Source organism: Peromyscus californicus, unplaced genomic scaffold (assembly GCF_007827085.1).
Source record: "Peromyscus californicus insignis strain IS unplaced genomic scaffold, ASM782708v3 Scaffold_7__1_contigs__length_154581171, whole genome shotgun sequence".
NCBI classification, from domain to species: Eukaryota; Metazoa; Chordata; class Mammalia; order Rodentia; family Cricetidae; genus Peromyscus; species Peromyscus californicus.
Genome location: NW_026294595.1, coordinates 54,217,575 through 54,232,061, shown reverse-complemented (window position 1 = coordinate 54,232,061; position 14,487 = coordinate 54,217,575). Strand labels below are relative to the sequence as shown.

Here is a 14,487-nt window from a genome sequence, read left to right as displayed (position 1 = left end):
GTGCCAGAGGCACCCAAGGAAGTTGTTCCTGAGAAGAAAGTGCCAGTCACCCCTCCTAAAAAGCCTGAAGTCCCACCTGCAGAAGGTAGTCACCCCCATGTCACTGAGCTTGGGAGTGTCCATTTGTGTTTCCTCTGTCTAATCATGAAAATACTAATATCTTTGAAGTGCCTGAGGTGCCAAAGGCAGCTGTTCCCCAAAAGAAGATACCTGAAGCCATTCCCCCTAAACCGGAAAGTCCTCCCCCTGAAGGTAATAATGAAACCAAACTACTATCTTTAAAAAGATTAAATGTCTCTGATGTGAAAATCGTTTTTGTTGACTGTGTCATACATCCCAGTCAAGTCTATCACTAAAAGGGGCCACTGTCTTTAAAGTGTATGAGGAACCTGTGGAGGAGATTGCCCCAGAAGAACCCCCAGAGGAGGCTGTGGAAGAGCCAGTGCCAGCCCCACCTCCAAAAGGTACTTGGCCAATCAGCTGCCTTGCCTTTCTCTGCCTTGACCCTCTGGTCCTCCGGTTCTCACAGTGCGGGCTGCTTGGGCTATCTTTCTTCGATTTGTCTTTGCTGCTTCTAAAGTATAAACTCTCCTATCTTTAGTGACAGTGCCACCCAAGAAGCCTGTCCCCGAGAAGAAAGTGGCCCCTGCTATTGCCAAGAAACCTGAACCACCACCAGCGAAAGGTATTTTCGCTGCTGTTAACTTCCTGCAGACTGATGTCTGACTCTGAAATGTCCCATCCCACTACTGTTCTTAATGATTCCACAACATTGACACTACACGTTAAAACCTACTAATATCTTTTAAAGTGCCTGAGGTGACCAAGGAAGCTGTCCCTGAAAAGAAAATGCCTCCTGTGGTACCCAAAAAGCCAGAAGCCCCACCTGCTAAAGGTACATGTGGAGGTGGATTATTGGATGGAGGCGGGAATGGTCTCCAGTTCTTAAAGAGTGTTTTGTTCTATGTGAATGTGATGAGTGGCCCGTGCTGATTGTTCATGATGTTAAAATACTAATATCTTTAAAGTGCCAGCAGTTCCAAAAGAAGTTGTCCCAGAAAAGAAAGTGGCTGTTCCCCAAAAACCAGAAGCCCCACCAACCAAAGGTACATGTCAGTAATCAGACCCTTCAGCAAAGTACTCTGTCTTGGTCCCCTCTGTCACTCAGTGTCAAAGTCTTTGTCAGTTTTCTGGTATTCACACCCGTAAAAGTGTTTCTGGGAATTTAGAGTTTACAGAACTTTTTAAAACATCACCACTTTAAACAAAATTAGAAAGTTTTACAGTCATCATTTTGCAATTCTTAATATCCCTCTTTTCGCTCCACACTAGATGAAGATCCAAAGGACAGGGACTGACTGATCTTGCCAATTTTGTTCTTGGGTCTATCTGTCTCTGGGTTCGCTGAGAAAAATGTGAAGTTGAAATGACATGCCATGTACTTCTCGACTACTCAAAAGTAAAACTAACTAATATCTTTAAAGTGCCAGAGGTGCCAAAGAAACCTGTCGTTGAAGAGAAACCAGCCGTTCCTGTTCCCGAGAAAGTGGAGTCTCCACCTCCAGAAGGTACATACTGGGCCATTAGTGAGTTGCCGTTTATAACTATTTATAAGGCATTATTTGTCTCCTTTTCTTGATTCCCTCACTTTCTGTCCTTCGGTCATTTACTGTTCTTGCTTTTCATTATCTAAGTTAACACTGACCTCAAATTGCCAGTCAGCAATGGCTACCCAGGTTATAGGTCACAGTCACTGTGATCGTCTTCTGCAAAGCTCTCTAATGTGCATAAGAAATGAGATGGGAACATTAATGAGTGTGAATGAACTTAAAAAACAAGAGCTTTTCCAAGCATTCAGATCGGTACACACCGATGTCAGGGATAGATTTCATATTAATAAAAATCAAAGCAAGGGGAGAAATCAAGATTACTGTGGTTTGGGTGTTTGGGCACTTTGGAATTGTGTTCCACATACTGAAATACAATTGACTAATACCTTTAAAGTGTATGAAGAACCTGAAGAAATTGCTGCTGAGGAGGAGGAGCCAGTCCCTGTTGTGGAAGAGGAGGAATATGAAGCGCCACCTCCACCTGCAGCAGGTATCAGTCAGGGTCTGCTGCATAGTCAGAAAGTGTGGTCATGTGACTCTTACATGTCTTATATACCATTAGGCAATATCTGTCTTCTACCTTCTTGTGTGAAATTTGCCACTGCTGGCCAAACAAAAACAAAGACAAGAAAAAAACATTATTTTCACTCATAAAACTTAGAGAATTTTATAAGACACTTACCAAAAATGTATGTTTTTGAATGTTTATCACTTGATTTGTGCTTGCAAATACCTGTTCCTAAAAGAAATTCCTGTTCTTCAAGTGCCTGAAGAGCCTAAGAAGGTTGTCCCAGAGAAGAAATTTCCTGTCATCAAAAAAGCAGAACCTCCACCTCCTAAAGGTACTTATGTTAAAACAAATGTTTACATAATTTCTATGCCATCTAAAAATCACAGTTTCTTTGTTGTGTGTTATGCTGCACTGCATCTATTAACTGTCGTCTATATGTTACGATGTTGTACAGACTTGTAGAGTTAACGTGAATATCTTATACTTCTATATTAAATGCTACTAATATCTTTAAAGTACCTGAGGTGCCAAAGAAAGTTGTGCCAGTAAAGAAGGTTCCTGTTGCTAAGAAGCCAGAACCACCAGCAGCTGAAGGTACTCACATCATCACTGACATCATTTTTTAAAGCTTATTCTAAAAGTGGAATCCAATAAGTGTCCTCCTACTTATGACAACCTGGGACAAAATTGCCCTTATTTGTTTCCATTAATTCTAATACCACTCCATTAATTATAGATATTGTTATTCTTGAAATGTTCTCAAATTATCTTTCTAAAACAAAACTAATATCTTCAAAGTCCCTGAGGTGCCGAAGAAACTTGTTCCAGTCAAGAAAGAACCTGTGTCTGTCACCAAAAAGCCAGAAGCCCTGCCAGAAAAAGGTAGCTGCCTGGAGGAAGCATGCCTTGCCAACCACATAGCATCTGATCATAATTCTTAAATCAAAAAGCCTGAGCTATGCAAAACCACATTTCTTAGAGAAAGGGGAAGATGGTGGTGGCAGAAAGAGAAAAACAAGACAGAGAAACTGATCCCTGTGTTGATACAGTCCATGGTTATGGGGGGAGGGTGGAAAAGGCATTAAACAACTCCATTCGCCATATTTGGTTGAATATTACTATCAAGAAGATACGGTTTTAGAACATATAAAATATGCTCCCATCTTCAAGCAACTTAAATATGATGGGAGAATAGAAAGATCCAACAACTCCATAGGTCAGAACATTTCCAAACAGAGTACAGTGAGTAACGGACACAGAGACCAACGAAGAGCCAGGTAAAGACATCATAGAGCACTATAAGGAAGAAATGGTTTTAATTCTGATAGATTTTTTTACATATGGAAATTAGGAAATGGGGTATATTGAGGCAAAAGGGTCTAAAAGTTCAAGGACTCTCAGATAAACTGTAGTTTGGGTGAGGATTTGTAGAACATTTTGGAAGATAACATATGTAGAGAGGGGTATTTTGCAGGAATAAGATTTGCCTTCACTCTGTAGGCATCTGCAGCAGGAGGCTTCTCAGGTTTTGAAGAATATAAATGATTGGGCTATAGAAAGATAACTGCCTATAGCGCCAAAGGAACAGGATCCTTATAGGAGTTGAGGTTAAGTGGCCAAGAGAATAATTCATTGGATTCTGGCCTGTTACTAGAAAGAAATGGTGAACATATTATTTATTTTTCAGGCATAGAAGTTAGCAATTTGCATTAGGAACTTAAGGTCAAGGTTAGAGATGTCGATTTTGAGGTCATTTGCATTAAAAAAAGACTTGCATTTGCAGGATTGGTTCCCCAAACACAATAGAGCAATTATTTTCTCATGTGTCATTATATGAAGATGCAAATAAACGAGGAAGGCTGAGAATACACTCTCATATAACTAGAATGCCCCAAAGGCTGCAACGACTCAGAAACCATTTTCCCCATTACGTCTTCTAAGATGGAGGTTCCCGTTCTCTACACTGTGTTCTTTGCCAACCTTTGGAAGACTCTTGCTCATCTTCTAAGTTCTTAATGATAAACACAATTAATGTCTTTAAAGTGCCTGAAGCACCCAAGAAAATTACCCCAGAAAAGAAAGTGTCTGTTCCTGTGCCCGAAGAGCCAGAGGCACCACCTGCCCCAGGTACACACTGCTCTTTAAATCTTGAGAAGATGACAGCAGCTTTATCACTTTGCCGTAGTTATTGGTGGATCTTGCAGATTTACCTGTTGTCTGTCTCGTGTGTCTTGAGATAGCTAGTCATGTGTTGTAAGATGTAACTTAGCAGTTGCAGTGTTCTGTTCCGAATACAGCCTAATATGCTATACTGTTTTTAAGTTGAAGAACCCCCTGAGGAGACAATCTATGAAGAGAAAGCAACCATTACCATTGGTAGAAAAGAGACGCCCCCTGTTGAAGGTATACACATACATAAATGTCTGTCCCTCATCCCCTAGAAACTTAATGAGGCAAAGGTATTTGTAGGGTGACATTCCTGCTTAAATTATATACAGGGACATCCCTGCACACTTTTGACTACTTTTTTCTTCAAGCAATTATGCTTCTTTTGAATTAGAATCTTCCATTTGCTTAGTCTCAGAGATAGTTAACCATTCTGAAAAGTATTGTTTACTCATGCTCATGCCAATTACATCAGTTAATTATATTGGATCTGCAAGGGATTGCCAGTAGTGAGTTTCATGTCAGCTCGTCTACCATCAACATAGTAATAGACAGTTCAAGTGTAAGAAAATTAACAACTGGAGGCTGGGATGTAGCTCAGTGGTAAGAATGATTCTCTACCATAAGTAAAACCTTACACTTGGCCATGCATGGTGGCACCAATGCTGGCCTTTAATGCCAGATTTCACAAGGCAGAGATAGGTGAATCTCTGTAAGTTTGAGGTCAATCTGGTTTACATAGTAAGACCAGGTTTTAAAAAAAATACTAAGAGAAAGAAAGAAAAAAGGGAGAGGAGAGGAGAGGTGGAGAGGAGAGGAGAGGTGGAGAGGAGAGGAGAGGGCTCAATGTCCAACACCACAAACAGAAATAAGAAATGAGAATCTCCCTCTTTACCAGCAACCACTTTGCGTGGGTGGTATGTTTATGTTTTGTGACTCTTTGCATCTATGTGAAATCTTTGTGTGTCTGCATGAACACCTTCATGTTACAATCTTACACCCTTTGTTGACATTCTTTAAAGAACGTGAAATTGAAAAGTTTATCCAACCTGAAGAGCCTGAACCTGAACCAAAGCCAGAAGAAACCCCAGTGCAAGGTATCTAGTTAGCTGGACTTAAATCTTCATCGTCGTACTATTCATCTTGACCTGTATATGGTCTGTGTCATTCTGTCTGTATAGTAGGTCTTTCCATCTCTGTGAAAAAAAATCTTTTAAGTGTGCATCTATTCTTATGTTGTCCTGTATTTGTGCTCTGTGTAATGTAAAGGTGGCTCATCTGGATGCCTGTTTCATTGTTTAATGTTGTTATTACATATGTTATCACCTGTGTGTATAGTGTTGATATTTTATGTTTTAAGTTAGGACACTGATAGCACATGTTAAAATACATGATTTTCTTCCTACATAAATTTCTACCACATTTTCTGAATACACACATTCTAATTCATATTTTCATGCACTAACACTTCTGCAATACTCTTTCAAGAACCTGAGCCTGAAAAGAAGGTTATCGAGAAACCAAAACTCAAGCCAAGACCCCCAGCACCTGCTCCTTCTCCACCTAAGGAAGATGTGAAGGAGAAAATATTCCAACTTAAAGGTACAAATTGCTGCTTCCAGTGACTTGTTAACCTGCTTCAAACTTCTGTTCAGCCAATGGAAATGTTGCTTTCAAGAAATGCATTGCTGCTGGGAGTGTATATGTTCAGATATGGCCATGCTGTGGGAATTGCATAGCATGTTTCTACTACCCCAGGGGTGATCCTGGGTTATGCTGTAATGCCATGCCTGCTGCCCCAAATGTGAGACAATTCAGTGAGCAGCATCCTTGACATCTGAATGCAGCAGCTACCCAACTAACTTTCCATGTGGAATGGCAAGGAAGGTCTTTTTATTTGAAAAGCTGATTGCTGTGCCTATCTTGGTCGTAAGCATTGGAATGTCTAAAAGTCTTTGAAAGATATTTTAACATTGCAGTGATTAAATTTGGGTAGAAGTCAAAACTTTGTTCTTAAATAACAGCATGTTCTTTTAAATATAAGTAGCATATTTGTGGTATTCAGCAGCTGGTGTCCATATACCATGAAAAAAGTATACGATCAACTCAACACTGCTGCTTTCCAACTTTTTTTTTTTTTTTAGCCCAGTAGAAACCCAATTGTGGTCTCCATGGTTCTCATTGTAGCTGGGAATTGTTGTTCTTAATACATTTGGTATCTAGCACCTCTTTATCAAACATCTTTCATTCTTTGTTTTATTTTTCTTTGAAGTGATGCAGTATTATTTAATATCTTGAATCTCATAAGTACATTTTCTGATCATGTATGTTTTACATGATAAACACACGTGCTATGGTTTTATTCTTTTTATTTTCATATTTTTTAAAAGGCTATCTTTTTATGCAATGTTATGTTTCCTAATCTGAAATGTTCAGGTATAATTTTATACAAGCAATTTTCTTATATGTATTTATATGTGCACAGAGCCAGAATCTTTGAGAGTTACTTTTGGTGACTCTTGCCCTGCTCACACCTTCTTGGGTTTTAGGTGACAGGTAGAGAGGCAGGCTCCTCTGATTGTGACCCATCTGTTGACTAATGGTTTGTGGGGACACATATTTGAGTACAGTTCCTTTGGTGCAAAATATCCCCGAGGAACAGAAATCCTCTTCTTTCTCGACTGGTTGTTCTGTACAACACAGCCATGGAGCAAAACTGCACTTTGTTCTGGCTTCCAGGCTTCTTTCTGAACGCTCTTTGGTGGCTATTCTTGGCTGTTACTAATGCTTTCTGGTTCTAAGAGAAGCTTGGCTTTGATTCTTGCAGTTAAAAAAAAATCATTTGCTTTAGATTAAGTACACAAATAATAAAAATATATTCTTCAAAATTCTTTAAAGCTGTTTCAAAGAAGAAAGTTCCTGAAAAACCCGAGGTTGTGGAAAAAGTGGAGCCTGCACCTCTAAAAGGTATCTCCCAGACTAGCCGAGCCACACGCAAGGCCACCTCTCCGTCTGACTCCATGCTCTCTCTGTGTTGCCAGAGTGTTCTTCCAACCTCCCTCTTTTTCTTAATGATCAGAGAAGTAGGATAGTTTCATTCATTTCTTGTACTTTTGTGGCTTTCATGGTCCTGGCTCATGAGTGTTGGGTGCTTCCAATGTCTCCCATCAATTTCATACATCATGTTGGATGCATATTGTTTATCTGTGTCTTACATTTCCATATGTCTACTTGCATTTTTTAAGCTAAATAATACCAAACTCTATTAGTTAGATGAAATTGATATCAGGAGACATCTTAGGTCAAAATTTTGGGGGTTTGCCTGGACATCAGCATTTTAATCTGTGTGAAAAGTGCCACGAGTCATATCATCATATCCCCCTGGCATACTGTTGGACAATCCCTAGGGATTTCCATTGCCCCTGACTTACCCTGCTCTTTCTTCTCACTGAGACATTCTCCCAGGTCCACAGAGTTTCAGGGAAGTACCATTATTACCAAAGATTATTTTCCAAAGTAATTTCCCTTTGAATAGTATTTGCCCTATTTATTTAACCCATAAATAAAAATAAGAAAATCATACAAATCTAGAAAATATCAATTAAAAATAAACAATGTCTCTAATAAGTTTATGGGTATCAGAGTTCTGGTAACCAACACATCCTGGCCCAGAAATCAAATCTGTTTTTGGTGATGCTGGAATTTTAGAATAATTACCCATATGAGCATATATTTCCTGATTCATAAAATGGAGCTTCTAAATAATTTTGGTCAATTAAATTATTATAGTTATAAATTATTAAAGAATAAATTTGTATGTAATAACATATGATTTCTTTAAAAACAATAGCCACAATAAGGAGTGAGTCTCACTCATCAATATTTTAAAAATAAACTAAAAATATAGAAAAACAAATGCATTAATATGCTTTCATTATGTGTATTGCATAAATAAAGAAATGTATGTTTTTGCAATTTCAACTTACATTACTATATAGGTTCAATCAATGAAAATAAGTTTTGCATTAAAAATACTGATAATTCACAAATAGTAATTGAGATCAGTATAATTTATCATAGTTATTAAAAATTTTAATGTTCAGCTGAAAATCTTACTTCAAACATTTGGAACTATCAAACATGATTTTTTTTTTTTTTTTTGGTTTTTTCGAGACAGGGTTTCTCTGTGTAGCTTTGCGCCTTTCCTGGAACTCACTTTGGAGACCAGGCTGGCCTCGAACTCACAGAGATCTGCCTGGCTCTGCCTCCCGAGTGCTGGGATTAAAAGCGTGCGCCACCACCGCCCGGCCAAACATGATTATTTTAAATGAAGTATACATTTGACTCTTATGTTTCAAATTTTGAAGTAGGATTTAAGCAAAATGATCTTTATCACATTAAAAGAAAATTAGTGAACTGCTTAAGAGCACCAAACAGGAAATTTTGTAGAAGTATCTAAGAAACCCAGATTGATTTTGATTGAACAAGACTGCACACCAAAAGGAATGACTTCAAAGCAGATCACTGATCACTGGGTTCTGTTTTGGTACAGTCTTTGTATTTAAATCCATGCAGTGTAACAGCGATGGAGTCTGCTCTACACCATGGCATCGTCCCTATGCATGGTGTTCACTATAGAAGCAAGGAGACATTTATAATTCCTTACTCTTTTGTATTTGCATTCAAAAAGATTGTCTTATTCATGAATAATTCAGCCTCTAATACTAGCTTTGAAATCAGATCATATAATTTTAGTTTTATTTTAAAGGAGACCTTTTAGAAATATGCTTTTGTTCAGAGAGTGAAATACAATCTTTCTTCAGTGTCAAGGTTCACAGCACATTCTTTGGTTTTCTTTTCCCATCAGTGGAAAAGATGAAGCAATGGCAGTCAGCCCTGGCTGCATCCTTTGGTGTATATGTTGGTCAGAGGAACACTAAGGTGGACGTGGACAATTAAAACTACAGATCAAAGCAAAGATGTTGTGGAGAATCCTTGCATTTTGATGAAAGATTCATAAAGCCATTATAGACCAACAAAGTCTATACTCACTAAAATAGATTTTCAGTCAGTGTGATTGAACTTTCATGAAACTGTGTAGATGTTTGCAGAGCAAAGAACTTCAAGTCTATCGTTTGCTTTTAAAATCTGTAAATTTATATGCAAAAGAAATTGTTCTTTGACATATTCTAGTTAACTGGTTTGAATAGAGTCATTTTTCTCATTGAAATTCCATTTTTATATGAATTCACACCAAATTTGAAATCATATCCTTTTAAGTGCCTACAGCCGAAAAGAAAGTTCGCAAATTACTTCCTGAACCTAAGCCCCAGCCAAAGGAGGAGGTGGTCCTGAAAAGCGGTATAGTACTTCTCTCCTGGGATGTCAGTTTTCAACAGCTTAAAAAATGGACTCACCTGAAAGCTCACAAAATACTTCTGCCCCTTGATTTTATTCTAGTTAGAGTCTCTATCAAAATTTGAATGTAGTTCCATTAAAAATTAAAGGTTATCGTTTCTGAGTCTTTGTAAAGAGAAGGTAGATATTTTGTGAGCATTCATAGTATTTTAACATTGATATTGTTAACAGGTATAACTAAACTGATAATATTCTAACAATGACAGTGAGTGTCATTTTTCATAACCAAATTGTGAAATAAAATATACTCAACTTTTAAGATACTATATATATAACTACTTAAGCCTAAATGTATTCAATTTCAGTATGATACAAGATCACCACAACCAATAACACTTTTTATAAAACTAAACATTTCTTTCCTATTAAGTGTGAAAGACATAGATGCAAGAGACTCATGAAAGATAGAATTCTAACCTTGTCTTTGTATGGAATTTTTGATCTCTAAGCTACATGACTTTAGAGTTCTGCACTTAAACTAATTTTTATTTAAATAGTAGTCAATGAATTATGTTTAATTATTAGAATTTGTTGCTATTCAAATAATTTATTACTTTTATTTGAGCCATTTTGCCCCATAGTTGTCTCTGGGCAGAGTATCTAGAGAGATATGAAGTGTTTCTAAGTCTGATATGAATTAACATAACAAATTTTGACTTGGCGAATATGGAAATAAAAGCATTTTCTCATAAATGCTAATCTCCCACTGTGCTGGCTTGCATGCTTTTCATTGTCCATTCTTTGTCCATTATCTGTGTTCATCAAGCTTATTCAACCTTGTCATTAGCTCCTCTTGGTTTACATATAAACCTTTTTGTCTTTTAAGTTCTAAGAAAGAGACCCGAAGAAGAAGAACCTAAAGTAGAACCTAAAAAAGTAGAAAAAGTTAAAAAACCAGAAGGTAGGAATCATTTTCATAAATGGCAATTTATGAAATTCTCTTTCAACAAAGTGGACATGTAACAAAAGGTTTATTTTGTAAACGTAAATGAAGTTCAATATAAACATAGCTTCATATTTCATCTGTCTGTAATGTATATATGTTCCATTGTCTGCTTTCTGTTTCAATATTTTACAGTCATTTCCAAATACAAAAACTTCTTGGTCTTTGGGCTAGAAATAAGTATAGCATCTATTCTTCTCAGTATTATAATTTCCAGATCCATTCATGAATTTCCCCATACTTGATTATCATTATTGTTGTTGGTTTGTCGCCTAAGTTCTCCCCATGGCAGTGGCTGGAATCATCTAGTTGGCTATGGAATAAATTCATGGGAGGGGGTTAACAATGCTTCCTAAATCTGGGAACTCTTAGGTGGATTGATGTCTACCATCTGCCTGTTGTCAAAGGGAGTGATTACTGAGATTTGGTGAAACTGGTTTAGAAGTGGGGAGATACCAGAAATTTGGACCAAGTAGAAAGAAAGAAAGAAAGAAAGAAAGAAAGAAAGAAAGAAAGAAAGAAAGAAAGAAAGAAGGAAGGAAGGAAGGAAGGAAGGAAGGAAGGAAGGAAGGAAGGAAGGAAGGAAGGAAACAGAAGCACAGTCATGAGAAGAAATAGAGACTGATCTATAAAATATGATTTGTATAAAAGCCACCACTAGCATTTTTGAGAAATGATTTTTCAATCTGAGTTTCCAGGTAACTTCTTTTCTAAACTAACATTAGACAATGACATTCTTTCCTTAGTACCACCACCACCTCCAAAAGCTGTTGAAGAAGTTGAAGCTCCTCCAGAGCCTACACCAAGGGAAAGGAAAGTTCCAGAACCAACCAAAGGTATAATTCTCCTGGCACATTCTTGGTTGTCTCTAAGAATGCATCCACATAGCATCACAATATCATTATATTGACGTCACGACCAGTCATCATGCATATCCTGTTTTCTTCACCATTTCTGTGTAATTTGCTAATAATCACAGCTTGTCAAATAAATTACTAGGGATGGGTAATGAGCTGAATAACAACTTCAAATCCAATCAAATTTTTTAAAATATTTTGTTGAACATGAAAAATGTTTAGATCAAATATTTGATTTGATAACCATATATGTATATAAACATTTGATAAACATATCCTAGTATCCTTGTGTACATTAAATTAGCTTACTTACAGTTTTGACTTTGTGAAAAACTTACAAAGTATTATGATAACCTGATTATTTCTGTGAATTATCTTAGTTCCTGAAATTAAGCCAGCAATACCTCTCCCTGGACCTGAACCGAAGCCAAAGCCTGAACCAGGTAAGCAAGCTTATCCTCAGGGTGAGTGAGTGTTCCTTCAAACTCCACTAGAATAACACGTAGCCAAGCGGGGGGGGGGACAAGAAATTTATGTTTTTAGATTAAAAGTGATATACATTAAAAATATAAAAATCACTGTGCTTCGATTATTTCTGATATCTCAATATGTTTCGATAGTGCTCTCAGAAAAAACTAGCTATTTGAAGAGTTCAGCATTGCACCATGAAAGGCAGCAGACCACCAAAGGTGGTTGTTGTAGGAGGTGACAAGTGACTGCCTTAAGACAGTGGGCGTCTTCTCTCCACAGAGGTGAAGACTGTGAAAGCACCACCCTTGGAGCCCACGCCCACGCCTATCGCTGCCCCGGTGACAGCACCCGTGGTTGGAAAGAAAGCAGGTTTGTGTCCTGGCTCTCTTTGGGCTAGCTTGTGTGGGTGGCTTCACACTGGACTAAAGTTTGAGCATCCTGTCAAGTTCAGGAGTGTGTGGTAAACGCTTATGTTTCCTTCACCTGATATACTCCCCTAGGGCCTATAGACTGTTCAGTCTTGATATCTATAGAGGGATTTAAATCAGTAGTAATTTTTTAAAATGTACTAAACAGTGTAGCCGTCTCAAGTTCAAACTTACGATACTGACTACCGATATTTGAGCTCTTCAGTATTTTGTCTCTCAGGTGGTAATTTTAAAACTAAACCTGACTGCAATCGTTATACACATCCAAAATGGTTAATCAGTGGCAAGCTGCTAAGTCACTTTAAGTTTTTACTTGAAGTTACCCACAACTTTTTGGGTCTTGGTTGTGTTTAATGGTGGGAAAAAATATAGGATGTTCTTTTAAATATAGTTTAATTATTAATATTTATGCTACATTTAATCACCTGTATTTATGATTTATGCTTTATTTAGAAAAAGGTAATGACTCTCCCTGGGCTAATGTCCTTAGTCTTCTCTGGATTTATTAGTCTACTCAATTTATGTACCAACAGCAACATAAAAGGACTTTTGGTCATTTCTGGCTCTTTTCCTGTCACTTATTGGGAAAAAATTTTAATTTCTTTGGTTCATATAACCAACATATAAAATATCTTGTAAAAACATGTATAACTAATCAAGGGCAAAACCCCTTCTCAGAGGTCAGTAGTGGGCCCTCCAGATATGGAAAGAGAATAATGATACTTGTCAAAAGTTTTATTTTTATTTTTATTAATTAATTAATTATAATTATTGGACTCCAGGCCTTGCACATGCTAGCAGACACTTATCCAATGATCTTGACTCCAGCCTCTAAAAGAATTTTTTTTAGTCCTAAATTTGTTGGCAATTTAGTCTGGTTACATTGATTTTAGAATATGCCTTCTTAGAAATACCAAAGTATTCTCCATAGAAGCCATATAAATGAAACTGGTTTCTCTTTATATATTAATATATATAACAAAGAACATGGCTCATCCCACATGGCTTCTTGAGAACAGTGAAATAAGTATGAAATTTGCACAAATGCTCATCTTTTTAATTTCAGAAGCCAAACCTAAGGATGAAGCAGCCAAGCCAAAAGGTCCCATCAAAGGTGAGTTTCATGTTCCTCAGACCTGTGGTAACATTTTGCCTTGTGAATTCCCAGACTTTACACGCAAAGGGAACTGTTTTCAAATTTTATAATCTTTTATTTCTGACATTGCTGCTAGTATTATTCAAGTAGATGTTGTGAATAAAACCAAATAAACTTTGCCATGACGAATTTCTATCTTGATTTTTCATTCATATATATTTATTTATAACAAGTAAAATAATTGTAAATTAATCTGGATACTTTACACACAGAAATGAAACTTGAGAAAAAGTTGTGCCTATTAGTTCTTGGGCCTTTTCATCTTCATGTCTGACCTCCCAATTGTCAAGTCTTTGTTTCTCTATTCCTGTCTTCTCATCACTTTACATACACATTGTGATACCTATGGAGAAGCCCAGTTAACTTTCCACTTTGCTTTGAACTAGGTGTAGCCAAGAAGACTCCATCACCAATAGAAGCTGAAAGGAAAAAGCTCAGACCAGGAAGCGGTGGGGAAAAACCTCCCGATGAAGCCCCATTCACCTACCAGCTGAAGGCTGTGCCACTGAAATTCGTGAAAGAAATTAAAGACATCGTCTTGACAGAGGCAGAGTCTGTGGGCTCTTCTGCCATCTTTGAATGTTTGGTCTCCCCATCCACCGCCATTACAACCTGGATGAAGGATGGTAGCAACATCCGTGAGAGCCCAAAGCACAGATTCATCGCAGATGGTAAAGACAGAAAGCTGCATATCATTGATGTTCAGCTTTCTGATGCTGGTGAATACACCTGTGTGCTACGTTTGGGAAATAAAGAAAAGACCTCCACAGCCAAACTCATCGTAGAAGGTAACTTGCAGTTCTGCACATGATCAATCTTAAATTTTACAACAGAGACCTTAGTAGCAACCTTCATTTTAATTTCAGACAAAACCTCCGAGTTTTATTTCATTGAAAACTTTAAATGTATTTGATTGAAATTCTCCAC

At 37.4% G+C, this 14,487-nt stretch overlaps 1 protein-coding gene across 2 annotated transcripts in view; it reads left to right on the top strand.

The window, feature by feature from the left end:
* Ttn (titin) overlaps positions 1-14,487 on the top strand; it is a 273,083-nt gene that overhangs the window by 146,213 nt on the left and 112,383 nt on the right. For both annotated transcript variants that reach the window (XM_052723591.1, XM_052723590.1), the window contains 18 exons: positions 2-85; positions 169-252; positions 378-464; positions 602-685; positions 812-895; positions 1,029-1,106; positions 1,485-1,568; positions 2,005-2,100; positions 2,375-2,452; positions 5,776-5,889; positions 7,186-7,254; positions 9,568-9,648; positions 10,532-10,606; positions 11,395-11,484; positions 11,886-11,948; positions 12,256-12,345; positions 13,471-13,518; positions 13,947-14,348. In XM_052723591.1, coding sequence (XP_052579551.1) covers positions 2-85; positions 169-252; positions 378-464; positions 602-685; positions 812-895; positions 1,029-1,106; positions 1,485-1,568; positions 2,005-2,100; positions 2,375-2,452; positions 5,776-5,889; positions 7,186-7,254; positions 9,568-9,648; positions 10,532-10,606; positions 11,395-11,484; positions 11,886-11,948; positions 12,256-12,345; positions 13,471-13,518; positions 13,947-14,348 — 1,791 coding nt within the window. The remainder of the gene's footprint in view (position 1; positions 86-168; positions 253-377; positions 465-601; positions 686-811; positions 896-1,028; positions 1,107-1,484; positions 1,569-2,004; positions 2,101-2,374; positions 2,453-5,775; positions 5,890-7,185; positions 7,255-9,567; positions 9,649-10,531; positions 10,607-11,394; positions 11,485-11,885; positions 11,949-12,255; positions 12,346-13,470; positions 13,519-13,946; positions 14,349-14,487) is intronic.